Here is a 14,314-nt window from a genome sequence, read left to right as displayed (position 1 = left end):
TTGTTCTCTTTTCCTTTCTCTTCCTCCTTTTTTCCCCATTTATCATTGAAGTTTTGTTTATTACTTGTGGCACAACAGTGAAAACTGCATGAACTCAAACAGTTACAGCATTTTGAATATTGGCAATGATCAGTGATATAGGACTGATGGATTGTATTATAATGTAACATTTCACTATTAAACCAAATATAAAGTAGTGTACTGTTCATAGATGCTCCATAAGAAGATTGCCTCGCAAGGTTTATTTTTAGAAAAATGCTATAAATATTAAATTTCACAATTCATTTTTAAGAAGTCGAACCATGCCTTACATTGAGCAAAAGCAAAGCTATTCAAGTTTCACATAATACAACATGAAAAGAAAAACAACGATCGCTTGACACCAATCCGCTTATCTGTATACAGCCCAATAGTCCTTTACTGTTTGATATTTCCTGAAAACATTGCAAAACACTTCAAAGTGCTGTAACTTTGTTGCTTTCCATTAACTTTGTATGTGATTTTCACTATTGGTCTTAGTTTCATAGACTGTTTAATAATTGTATGTTAATTCAACATACATGTAATTAGTCTTGGTTGACTAGAAATTTATAACACTCCACTGACAACAGATGTACAGTAACAAAAATCTTGTCTTTAATGAAAACGTAATAAAAATATAGAACCTTGTAATTGAAAATTGTCAAACCATAATCATGATTAGATTAAGCTCTTGTGCATATTGCAACATGCTCCTGTTTTGTTTAGTATAGGTTAGTACTGAAGATATGTTTATCTCTTCATAATATATGTACATTATTACATTATTCCTCAAATCAAATGAAAGACACTTTTTCCTAACAGTAACATATTGCATAATTTTTTTTTTCTATTATTTTTGTTGAAAGTTTTTCATAAAACATAGCTATAGTTTCCAATTTTAACCCAATTTCCCAATTTTAACTCAAATTCAATATTAAATTGGAAAAACCTACATTTATACTAGATTTAAGTATTATTACAACTACTTTGTGACTTAATGATTTTTATATATACATATATTTCATGTTGCTGGTCTAAACTACAATACACCATTACAGTAACTGAAACTTAGTGTCATGGTGGTAGGTGGGTGATTTGTAAAGACATTGATGGATTTCTTCAATAAAAAGTGCAACTTTCTATGAATTTAAGCATAGGCATACATGTATCCTAGTCATGAAGTGTACCAATGTTCATGCTAGTTCTGGCTGAATATATCAATTTCCCTGACTTGTACAATAAAAAAGAATGTATTCTAATACTACATTATCATATTAATATATGCTCGAACATGAAACATATTGTTGCCCTTAAATTCCATAAAAAGTACAACTTAAACCTTTAAAAGGTACAATTACATAGAAAGAATTCTACACAATGTTTTCCCTCTCCAAGATATCAAATCATTTAGCCTGTTATTCAACATCTATGCTTCTCATATTTTTTTGGCATTAATGAAAAAAAAAACAGTAGATGGTTTAATATTGCCTTACAAATCACAATCCTGGCTTTAAAAAATGAACAAAAAATATATATATGTAATGGATAAAGACGGATGCAACAAATGTGTAAGGCAAGAATATATGAAAAAATAGAGAGCTGCAAAGACGATTACATTTGAAAAAGCATTAAATGATTTATCAAAAGACCCTTTCATTATAGGATGTTTATTCTGGGTAAACATAGTAATGAAATAAAAGTCAAACACTCTTAACCTACTAAATATTCTGTAATATCTTGAAACAAGCCCTGATTCCACCTTGTGATAAACAAATTCAACTTTGTTTTTATCTTTTAAAGTACATTACAGAGTAAACAAGCAACAGCAAAAGATATCCAGAAATAACACCACACCACTAGTCCACTATATGTATACATTCTGTAGTTTGAGTGATCATCTTGCATTTCTATATTTTCTGAACACTGTTGAAATGTAGAATGATGTTTAATTGTATATTTTTTAGCAAGCCTGCCTTTCAAGGAAAGATTGAATTATGTCTGGTCTCTTATCATAGAGTGATGTTTTATACTATCATTCTATATTTTCAATTTTCTTTAGACTGCAAAAAATTTGAATGGTTTTCAAAGCTTCATTAATTAGTTTCTAGGTTATTTTTTTTTTCATTTTAATCTCATAAATTGAACATTAGGTTGCAGGTCGGTAAAAACTAGCAAGTCACATTGATTATAAGATATTCAAAATTATCACCTATGTTCAATACTATCTAAGAACAAAATTCAACAACACAAATTCAATGAAACATCCCTTTCATTTTGATATTTTATGGCACATGCATATATTACAGCACAAAGTGAAAGAAAAGCACAAAAATCTCCAAAGCAAATGAGATGGGCATTGAGGCCAGTTGAAATGGCATCTGCAGCCATGGCCTTCAATGGTCTTGGTTTTATTCAAGCCCTGATGCAAGTTACTTGATTAAAAAACTGCATGCACATGACTGTTACGACATAAACATGTTTTTTATTATCACATTACATAGCAATTCCAAATTCACATTAATTCAACCTGTCATTAAGAAAATATCAAGGACTTTGAATAGAGATATTTACTCTTTGGACAGAAGATGGTTGAGGGATCGAGGGAACATGACGCCATTCAATTCATGGACCACCCCATTGGTCACAGTTGTATCAAAACTCACCACCATCTTCCCTTCGGCAGACACCCCACCTGCCCCTTTCTGGAAGTAGATGGTAGAACCTTCCAAGGAAGGATGCTGGAAATCCTCATAGATGGCTGCACTGTAGTAGGACCCTACCATTACGTGATAGGTAAGGACTTGTTGGAGGATGGTGGTGTTCTTCAGTAGCTCCTGTTGGGCTTTGCTGAGTTTGTCAAAGGCACCATTGTTGGGTGCCAGGAGGGTCAAAGGCTTGAAGTCTGGGGTCGATATGGCAAGGGTGAGGTTGGCCGTCTGAGAAGGTATATACAAGAAAATAGAAATGTGATCTGTTAGAAACACATAATCCATAGGCCTACCTACCACTGCATACTATAATAAGATCCTTATGTCACTATAACAGTAATTTAATTCAAAGTTTGGCAATATTTTGTGAAATCAGTTACATGCACACCATAATGATGCAAAGGTGGACTGATGATGTCATAACTCTACTTTCCTTTTTCTTATTCATAACATGAAATCATAATTATTTCATATTTTTAAGCATGCATGCATAATATGTCTCCATTATAACCAGATAAATTTTAGCAGTGATTATTTTTTCTTGTCCTGTCTTCCTGTTGATGCCCACAGTCATTAAAGATGATTATTATTGAAAAAATGTGAAAAAAAATATAATTTCGTCTAATCAAATACTAATAAGTGGGGATATGTCATCAGTTTGCTAAATGCATATATTCATGAAAATAGGCAGAAAACTTTTTCATCAAGAAGGAGAAACTTAAAAATGTCATAACTTTGTTATTCCTTGTCAAATTTTGATGAAATTTTCAGTGATTTGTTTGTTTGATTGCATTTTTTTTTACTCTACCTGCACAAATCACATTATGTCCAGCATGGAGTAACAACTATCCAACCTAAAAAAATAGGTAACATGTTGATACATACCTCAAGTGCAGAATAGAGGGAGCTGTATTTGGGTTCTAATTCAAAGTATCTGGCCAAGTTTGATCCAGTGGGTATCGGGTACATGACCCTGTCAATGATGTGGACAATTCCATTACTAGCCGTCAGATCAAACTTTGTGATAGGAGAACCACTCGCCGTCTTCACCTAGAGAAAATAAAAACACCATTTGTTAGAGTGTAAGCACAGTTAAGTCGCACATATGTCGACGTTGTATAAGTCACATAATTGTCAGAGTTGGAGTAGAAGCAATTTTGCAGATCGCATGTTATTTGCTACTTCCAAGTCAAATTTCTCTTTATACTCAAAGAAATTTATGTGGTCCCAAGAGATTGGACTTAGGCAGATTACATAGAATCATTGATAATTTAAAGAACTGGCCCAACTGCCCTGCCTGATAAAATATTTTTGGATAGTTGGAGGATCGTCCTTAAAACATTGCACATAAGGAAACCTTATATAACTGCTGACTGATTTTAAACAGAGCAATGGGAAGATATTGCAACCTGATGACTGAATATAGCATTTCTGTACATTCTGGAAACAAAGAATGAATAAATTTTAATATTTCAAGAAACTGGGGTGGTATATAGTACAATACCAAAATTACAAGTGTAGATACCAATCAGACGACAACAACTTTACTTTGATTTAATTTCCAAATAAGCCTAAAATGCTACATTTCACTTGAAGCGTATCTTTGATTTCTGTAAATCCCCCAAAAGTCCATGTCCATTCCTATTCATTACTGCATGTGTTCAAAATGGTTATGGTGAGAACTGTGAAGGATATAAACTAAAATTAAACTAAAATGTGTTTTATTGGTTAAATTTACTGATTTTACATCTACCCAAACATAAACTATGTCTATATACTGGCTTATAATTGTTTCAACACGTATGACTATGACTAGCAAATGACAACAAATGACTATCCTGATCAACCAAATCTCTGAATCAGCAATTAGCCCAGGGTTCTACATTGTAGGTTGAACTTTAAAGCCGAAACTTCAACTTGAAGATTCCAAACATTATGCATACCGTGCTACGCCCTCCTGAATCCACCAAATATGAGTCAAGTTGGATGGGCTGAAATTGCCACTGGGGAGTGGGCTTAAAAGGTGGAGATGGGTACAAAGAATAAACGACCGTATTCTCGTTCTCGCTGATGTCACGGCCGAAATAAACCCCTGATGCAACATGATACTGCAAAATCTTATTTCTGCCCCAGACATCTGCCAGTGCCGCCTTCACCTCCGAGGAGCTGTGACTATACGCATCATCTGAGAATGCGAAAACTGTCACTTTATTCCCGGAACCATGCAGCGTGTCATTCAACCAAGATGTGTTAGAGGCAAACTCAGCAAATTTGGTGGCAAGGTTTTTTCTAGCCACCTCCAGCACATCAGGAACAGCATTCAAAACTGGCTTGTAGTGGCTCTTTTTCTCAAGAGATTTAGCTGGCTGTATTGTGAATGCTTTGATTACACGCGGAAGTGATGGATTGAAATTGCTAAGGACAGCTTCCCGCAGCCGAGGCTTAACTCTTGCATGGATGCTAGCAATTCCTCCAACCAATGTCAGCAATATCACACAGGAAATTGAGTACTTCATCTTGAATGAAATATCCTCTCTAAAATAATTGTTTTTCTGTGATTTCAAACAAGAACCATTTGGGGGAAAGTTTGACTTCTAGAGGCATTTTGGGGTAAACGTTGGGAACAGGGGGGGGTGTTTCACAAATATTTAAGTAGGACTAGCTAGTTAAGAGTCGCGCTTAAATGCTGATGCATACATGATAGGAACATATAACCCTTTGCATGATCTGACCAATGCGGTCATGCCCTTTATACCGTATGCAACTTGACATTTAATTGCGACTGTAAGTCATATTTAAATCTTTGTGAACCCCCCCCCCCCCGGTCTATTTCACACAATTATGAAGTTTTATTTGCTGAATCTGATAAGACCAGTTTCCAAGCTGATTTCTCATGTTTTGACCACCTAATTTACATAAACAAAATGGCTGCCAAATTGACCATTCAGAATCTTATTACAACGATATTCTTTCATAGTATTCAATTTCACATAACTTGAATAATTTTAAGCAATTAGAATATTTTTTTTTACATATGTATTTTTTAATGGAAGTAAATAAATGAATGAATAATGCAAAATCCTGTATACATATTCAGAAAAATTGCTTCTGAATTATTATGCAAATTTATGCATATTTTGCAATATGCTATAATTTTTTTTGCTATAATTTGATAATTCAGCTCAAAAGTTTATTATTTTTGGTACTAATTACATTCATCATATGAATAATTGTATGGCCCTCAAAGTATAATGCTTATGAATTTTATTGTTCTTTGAATTTCATATATATTTCTGTGTATTTTCTACCATTTGTTTTGTACATATTTTGTTACAAGATCTTATAACAACTGCTTATCAATGGCAGACAAGTATTAAGCTTCAATATTTCAATTACTCAATCGTTTTAATTTGTATTCAGGAACAAACACATACACACATCCACATCTGCACAGAAAGCAATATGCTTGCAAGGTACATTAGGCATGCCAAATATTAAAAAAAACACTGATGTTGATACAACTTCCATTATTCCATGAACCTAATACAAAGAGTTTATAAATTGATAAGCTAATAATCAATACTAAAATTAGATTTCTTGAATTAGATATATTAAATCCATCATGTCCATAATTAGAAAATAAATACTTAAGTAATACTCAAGTGATCATGTGATTTATGCAGTGTAACATATACCAATCAGATACAACTTACAAGTATCAATACTTAACATTGTTATTACCCTTAAGTTGTAGCAAAATTATATCTTTAATATTATTTCAGTTCCCATCAGATCTGCAATCATTGCAGCTAACCAAATAACGATTTGCAATCAAGGCAAGGGGTCTCTCGGTCATTACCCTGGTTTTTAGTTTTTCCCTTGGCCGAGGTACGTTGCACTTCCCCCGACTCTGAGTGAGTTAACTATCAAAGTAATTGATGAAGGGTATATATACAGTGCTTCTATATATCCACTCCTAGAATTAAAGAATCTTGTTGAAACAAGATCATAAATGGTAAATTTAGCAGCCATTTCCGTTATGAAAATTAGATGGTCAAAACATGAAAAATCAGCATGATCAGCTTGGGATTGAAATTGAACGGGTTTAAGTACCGTAAGTGCACTAGTATTCAACCCGGCATAATTCAAAGATTTTGACATATTTCCAAAAATATTTAGAAATATGGAAACTATCTCAATTTCATACCTTTGTTATTTCCAGGGTAATCTGTTGTCGGTATTTTCTTTATCAATCTGTCGACTGTATGCGCGTAGGATCGAATTATGCGCCGATGGCCTTTTGCACTGAATTGCACTAGTATTCAACCTAGTGAGGATAGATAGCAAATCTCAAAAGGGTTTATATTGGTAAATTAGATCTAGATCTATGTAAGTCTCTGGCTTTGATTAATTCCCTGTTTGGTCTCATCTCAAATGGTCTAGTCCATAGTCGGATGGGACAAGGGCAGATTGAGAGACAGGACCATCTTTCATCGCTAGGTTGAATACTAGTGCAAAAAACCGTCGCCGTATAATTTGATCGCCCGCGCACACAGTCGACTGGTTGAAGAAAAAAATAACGGAAAAAGAATAACCAGCATTTGCTCTTAGAAATAAGATGGGTCTGAAATTCAGGTAAATTCTATGTTTCTATATATTTGAGGAAACTCTCCAAACGGGTTGAATACTAGTGCCCTTACGCCCGGGGGGGGCACTCGACCAAAAAAGTGGTGGGGGTGTGCCGCGGGCGAGACAAAAAACGGGGGCCTCGGAGCGGGCTAATTGTAAAAAGGAGGGTCCTCGGAACGGGCTTCGGAACTACAAATGTTTGTGAAAACGGGGGTCCTTGGAACGAGTCGCCTGCATGTGAATGCGCAATTGCATCCCCATGGAACGGGCATACGTGCATACAGCTAGCACGGCGGCACGGGCGCCGGGTGCGCTAGCACATAGGCAATGGTCGGACATCGCTCAGCGGCCGCTTTTCACCAAAATTGCGGCTCATTGTAGCAGATCAATGCGACCGGAACGGCGTAACGGAAAATATGCGAAGCTTTGGAGCGGATTTCTTTCTTCGCTTTTCACGATAAGAAGAAAATGCTATGCCTTGGAGCGGCTTTCTCTGTTCTTTTTCTCAATAAGACAAAAATGCTATGCCTTGGAACGGAAATTTGAGTGTAAAAATGGGGGTCCCCTCCGCGGCACATACCCACTATGCATTATATACTGAGTGCCCCCCCCCCCCCGGGCCCTTACGGTACTGTAGTGTACTCCCGGAGTGTAGTCTACTGGCTGTAGTGTAGCGAAGACAGTTATTCAGATTCAGCACATTTGGAATTGTGTGAAATTTATTACGGTTCCAAACTTTTACCCCAAAATGCCTCTAGAAGTTTATATAGTCTTCTTTTTCTAGAATGGCTCTTGTCTATTGTAGTTATTCCACAAAAGATGACGTTTGGGTAGAATATCAGAATTCCGAGACTCCTTCAGTCCTTGATCACATCACTTGCTGGCTCCACCCCGCTGGACGTCGTGTACGGTGTACATGTGATTTTTCACGTGACACATCCAGGGTCTCATTTTACAAAACAGAATACTGTCAGTATATCAAAATCTCAAAAGTTATACTGTATCTCTGCATATTCACATTCTGGTCGGTATGCAAATGAGGGAACCGATGATATCAACCATCCAGTATTTTATTATGAGTTCTAGTAAATATGAAAAATATTTTTCTTATTTCTCACTTTGTTGTGAAACAAATTTTGATTCCGAAGTTCCGAAGGCATCTCGAAACTGTACTATTGTTGTGGTTTGTTGGAGAGTCTAGTTATTGTCAAATGAGAGCAAAAATTACTGAAATACTGTATATTAAACCCAATATTAAAGCAATAAAATTCAAAAGAATTGGTGAGTGAGTGACATGATTAACTATAGGCTCTCTCATTTGTATATCCATGTGTAACTTTAATAGCGAAATTTGAAATGTCATCACATTCCTATTTTACATCTGATTTTGATGAAAATTTTCAATGTTCTACTAGTTTGATTTTCTGCTTTTATTCAAATCAATCTTCGATGGTGTGAAATTACAAGAACATGTTGGGAATGTCTGGTAATCGAATAAATAAAAAATAAATAAATATAAATACATGGACGCGATAGATCGAAGGAATGTCTGCAACGCAGTGGCAAATCTATGATGATGATGATGCAGGGGGCACACAATGGGGTAGGGTGGCAGGGTGGGTGGTGCGCTTCAGTCCCACCCCACATTTTCAGTAGCTATGTACATGTATAAATTACCAAAATGCGAGTATAGGCCTAAACATGTTCAGCCAACCACACCCCTCTTTCAAAATCGTTCCGCGTCCCATGTAAAGATGATGATGACGATGGTGGTGGTGATGATGATGATGATGATGATGGTGATGATGATGATGACGATGATGATGATAATGATGATACTAGTAATATCAAATTAAAGTTTAAGTGGCATTTAATTTCTCATATATCAAAAACAAACAAAAAATAATTACAATACAACACGATAATATATAAAGGTTGGGATATTCGTCAGTGATATACATACAGTAATGCAAAATCGGACATGATAATAAGCTGATTCAAACATGAGAAATTAGAAACCAAATAAGATAAGCTTGTATCGTCACTCGAGGACTAAGCTTTTTATTGCAGGAGTATTATTAAAGGTCAAGTCCACCCCAGGAAAATGCTGACTTGAATAAATAGAGAAAAATCAAACCAGCATAGTGCTGAAAATTTCATCAAAATCGGATGTAAAATAAAAAAGTTATGACATTTTAAAATTTCGCTTATTTTTCACAAAACAGTGATATGTACAACTAGGTGAGTCAGTCGATGATGTCCATCACTCACTATTTCTTTTGTTTTTTTATTATTTGAATTTTACAATATTTCACTTTTTATAGATTTGACATTAAGGACCAACTTGACTGAACCATATAGTGTTAAACAATGCTAATTCCACATGTTCTAGGGAGGAATTAATATTGTTGTACCACTTGACAATGAGGAGTAAATTAGAATATTTCATATTTCATATTATAAAACACAAAAGAAATTGTGAGTGGATGACGTCATAGTCTCCTCATTTGCATACCAGCCAGGATGTGCATATAAATGTTTTGTGAAATTAAGCGAAACTTTAAAATGTCATAACTTTTTTTATTTTACATCCGATTTTGATGAAATTTTCAGTGTCATGCTTGTTGGATTTTTCTCCTTTTATTTAAATCAACTTTTTGTTGGGGTGGACTTGTCCTTTAATGTGGGTTTTAAGTTCATAATTAATAATTGATTTTTTTCAAATTTCTGTTTTTTCATAAACAATTAAAGTCAATTAAAAACTTGAAACGATGGCAAATTGCATAAACCAAGCTGGTTACAAGAAAGGTAACAGAAACAGTTATGAAATAATTCACACCCCTCCCCCTTACCTCCCCCAAATAAAAAGAACAAAACAAAAATGAATGTGGCAAAGTGATGAATTAATATCACATTATTTTTTATCTAAACAAAGTTAAGTGATTTGGTAAATAATACTCACAAAACATGATATACAAGCTGAGATTATGAGATAATTATTAAACAAATATTGATAATATCAAAATACACAATCTGGCTATCTAAGACAACATAATTATGAAGGTTTTTAAAGAACAAGTATATCAGTGAGTTACAAGTTGCATGAAAAAATATGAAATATGATCAAATACAATTGGAATAGGCAGTACAGTGCAGTATTATTACAGAAAATGTGGCACTGGAACTCATTAAAGGAGTATTTCATAAAACCATAAACAACCAGAACCTGTTAATGTTAGTGATCAAATTGAATTGAATTGAATGTCACTTGCTGACATTTGACGAAAACAAAATTATGAAATAAATGGCTATTTTTAAAGTGTGCAGGCAATTAATTATTTTTTTTCTTAGCTAACAACATTCTAAGTCCTGTTGTTTTTTAACACTATTTTAGATAAAACAAAAACTTGAATGATTATTTTTAAATTTGCATGTATATTCATTGTTGAAATTTTATATTGCATGCATTGTTTTACTTTAATTATTAAATTCATTGATTTACTACTATACTACTACTACTACTACTACTACTACTACTACTACTACTACTACTACTACTACTACTACTACTACTACTACTACTACTACTACTACTACTACTACTACTACTACAGCAGCTACTACTCCTACTACCGATGGTGATGATGATGATGATTATGATTTAAAAAAATGGGGATGAAAATGTCAAGTATAGGTCTACTCTATCTATAAGGCGTTGGATTATATTTCAGGCATATTTCAGGAAAATAAAAATGAATTATATAATCATGGACATATCTAAAACTATAAGTGCAAAGTCATAAATCGCTTGGTTACCTTTTCATATTCTGTCAACATATCATTCCACACTGTATAGGTGTTAAACCTCATCAACTGAACTGGTTCATTGACTGACTGTGGAGGTTTGAAGGCCGTCGGGACAAGACGATTATCCCACATCTCTGAGCGTGGTATCGCATCAAGTAATATGTGGTAACGCAGGTACCACTCAGTTACCTGTATGAAGTAAAACCCAGAATTTAGCCAGAATGATAATTACGTTTTAGAAGTATAAACGGCGCCAAGTTATTTGATAGGCCGATGGAGGGGGTATGACGACTTAAAGATCCTTGACAGAGGTAATAGTAATACACGACTGAGACCTCTCTGTCTGTATACGATTTCAATTTTTATACCTTTTCCTTCCTCATTCTTTATCTATTCTCCTTTTTTTAACGACTTAAATCATGAGGCCATCGGCCAACACCCCCTCCCCTGGAGCTCTGACCCGGTGAATATTACCAATAACCTACAGAACGCACAAGGCGGGTGAAAGAAGGTCGACACATCACAGTAAAAAATAGAGATATTTTCATTTTCACATTTGTGACAGAATGCTATGTTAGAGAGTCAAAAGGGGCCTAAGCTTTCGATCCTATCAGAATCTTCTTCGGAGGTAAAATGACCAGAATGCTATGTTAGAGGAAAAGTTTACTATATACATTATATATAAATGCGGGACATCTATGTTAGAAAGTGCAGGTTAGTATAATTATTAATTATGTTCCACCAATTGACCAAGATAGATAGAGGGATACTAATAGAGGTGGGGACTCTCGAACTCGCCATAATTATAAAGATGATGTTGCCTTGTTGGCTTCTTATAAGCGATCAAGAAATAGGTTAAGTATGACCATTTTACGAAAAATTTCTGAAACTCTATGTTAGGTGTGTCGATTATCGTTATCATGTCCTGATAACACTTAAGCACAATATAAATTTGTAATGGAGTAACAACATCACACAAACCATTGGTAACTACGATCGAAATAATATTAGAAGTATAATAAAATAGAGAATGACAGCTTAAAATAAACTTGGAAAATAGTATATGAAATTATAAAGTTACGTGCAGTGCTAACTGCTAACTGCTTTTATGTCTTGTATCCTGACATCTTTCTTACTCTCTCAAAAAGGGGGGGGGGGTGGATATAGAATCAGAATTATCCTACGGTATGAACTTGTCGGTTTACTTTATTATTTGATACGATTGCTATAAGTCTAAACCTATATTCTTTCTTCGTCATTGTTGTGTGTACATAATCTCCAGATAGAATCAAATAAACATGAAAGTGACACATTATCACTGATGCAGATACGGTAGTTCGGAACAGGGAGCATATCACCACCACTGCAAGTATGATGCCATATATCAACCGTGCAGTGTGTCACAGAATCTAAATGGATATAACATGAATTAATATTCATACCTCAGCACTTGAATTCATCGCATTATAAATGACCCTCGGTATCTCTTCGAACGCCCGGTTGGTTGGTGCCAGTACGGTGTATCCTGATCGACCACCAAGCTCTTGAAGGACCCACGGACATCGTTGGGCATAAGATAGAAAGGATGTCGCTCCCGATTGACGCAGGACGTGGAGAATATTCCCAGCATCGGTGACGAGGTTGCCAACGCTCCCGTGGTCGACAAGTCCATCGGTGTTCGGAGGATCAAGAGGTGTGATGCCGATCAAGGAGAATAACCAAACAAACACCGACACGATATTCATCATGGATCCAGGGCTATATTATACTGTTTATTGATCAAAGCATGGACAGGTTTACAGACCAAGAGAATTTTTTATGTAAAGAGAAAATAGTATGAAAACGGTTCCAGCATCGTGATCATTGTCCACAGAGCTTTACATGTTTTGTAGAAGTGTCAAAATGGTTTATCTGGAAACAATCAAAGGAAGCTGCTTGTGTATAGGACTTTGACCAGATTGTATCATCTTTTTTTTGTATGTCAAGTGGCTTGTTCATAGATTAAAATCCGGCTGTCGAGTTCACCAATGTTTCAATTGAAAAGATTATAAGATGGTGACGAGGGAAGAATGAACAAAGTACATGAACATAAGAACCCAGGTATCCCCATTTCTGCAAGAAAAACAAAATATAGGGGGCATTTATGATTTCAGCAACATTCCATTCCGATGCGAATTGAGTTGGTTTATAAATCGAAAGTTGACTTTGAAAGATGAAAAAGCGAGGTCTTGATTTGACATTATGTTTCCAAAGATGTTTCTGGTATTTTTTCTTCTAATCTCCTAGATTTAGTTTGTCTCCTTTCCTCTTTTTCATTTATATCGCTTTGATTTGTGTGTGTGTGTGTGTGTGTGTGTGGGGGGGGGGGCATACTCCGTGTTGAAACGATCATGCTGAAACGATATAAATGATTATAGGAAGCTAGGTAAACTTCAGTGATGATTTTGGTGTTTTGCCTATTTTTACATCAGTACAACCATGATAACACCAACATGAAAATAACACTTGTCTTAGGACAAGTTTTACTCGTTGATGTTGAGCAATCAATGATGTGATTAGGAATTGTGGAAATAATCAAACTATGCGTACCGCGATAAAAATCTTGCTTCAAACATAAACTCCACCATCAACACCAAAGTTGAAATCACGCTGTCAAATCCACAGCATTTGCATTTCATTGCAAATAAACCTGTTGAATTAAGTTAAAAGTGTTTATAAACTATATAAACTGAACTGCAAAAGAGCATGATAAGAATTCTTTATAGATTTATTTACAGTATATAGAGGATAGATATCTCCCTAAACAAATAATGCGAGCGCGAAGCGCGAGCTAAATAATGTCATTAAGACCTGAAAACGATTAAATCCTTAATACTTTTTGTTGGAATGAACCTGATGCGTATTTATCAAAGAAAAATAATGGGAGCATGAAGAGTGAGCTGCCGTTTCTTTTATGCTGATCTGAGAAAGGATTTTTTAAACGTTTTATTGTAAGTATTCGTGAACATGGTACTTGTATGTTTCACAATCTCCTCGGTAACCACATTTTATCGTCGTCACTAATAACCAAGGGAATTGTCTTACAGTCAGGGTATACTTTCCAAAATGGCCTGCGTATTATAAAATGAAATATGTGTACTATAATCTCA

At 35.0% G+C, this 14,314-nt stretch overlaps 1 protein-coding gene across 3 annotated transcripts; it reads right to left on the bottom strand.

Moving 5' to 3' along the window:
• Positions 1-1,877: 1,877 nt before the first annotated feature.
• Positions 1,878-13,061, bottom strand: LOC121411266 (transforming growth factor-beta-induced protein ig-h3-like). Of its 3 annotated transcripts, none has more exons than XM_041603890.1 (4): positions 12,608-13,061; positions 11,175-11,354; positions 3,615-3,779; positions 1,878-2,957 (listed from the first exon to the last, which is right to left on the bottom strand). In XM_041603890.1, exons 1-4 carry the CDS (start codon positions 12,911-12,913, stop codon positions 2,589-2,591), a joined length of 1,020 nt encoding a protein of 339 aa, XP_041459824.1. In that variant the 5' UTR covers positions 12,914-13,061; the 3' UTR covers positions 1,878-2,588. The 3 variants fall into 3 exon arrangements, with proteins under 3 accessions (XP_041459824.1, XP_041459823.1, XP_041459822.1); XM_041603889.1 differs by lacking the exons at positions 11,175-11,354; positions 12,608-13,061 and adding exons at positions 4,673-5,264; positions 8,101-8,272 and having other exon boundaries at positions 1,903-2,957; XM_041603888.1 differs by lacking the exons at positions 11,175-11,354; positions 12,608-13,061 and adding exons at positions 4,673-5,281; positions 8,101-8,272 and having other exon boundaries at positions 1,904-2,957.
• Between the last annotated feature and the right edge of the window lie 1,253 nt (positions 13,062-14,314).

This window comes from Lytechinus variegatus, chromosome 3 (assembly GCF_018143015.1).
Source record: "Lytechinus variegatus isolate NC3 chromosome 3, Lvar_3.0, whole genome shotgun sequence".
Classification (NCBI taxonomy): domain Eukaryota; kingdom Metazoa; phylum Echinodermata; class Echinoidea; order Temnopleuroida; family Toxopneustidae; genus Lytechinus; species Lytechinus variegatus.
This window is presented reverse-complemented; position numbering and strand designations above follow the sequence as displayed.

Coding starts and splice junctions, on each gene's coding strand:
- LOC121411266 (XM_041603889.1), bottom strand. CDS start 5,245: ATGAAGTACTCAATTTCCTGTGTGATATTGCTGACATTGGTTGGAGGA. Junction 3,780..4,672: donor ATTCAGGAGGGCGTAGCACG/GTATGCATAATG, acceptor TATTTTCTCTAG/GTGAAGACGGCGAGTGGTTC. Junction 2,958..3,614: donor CCCTCTATTCTGCACTTGAG/GTATGTATCAAC, acceptor ATACCTTCTCAG/ACGGCCAACCTCACCCTTGC.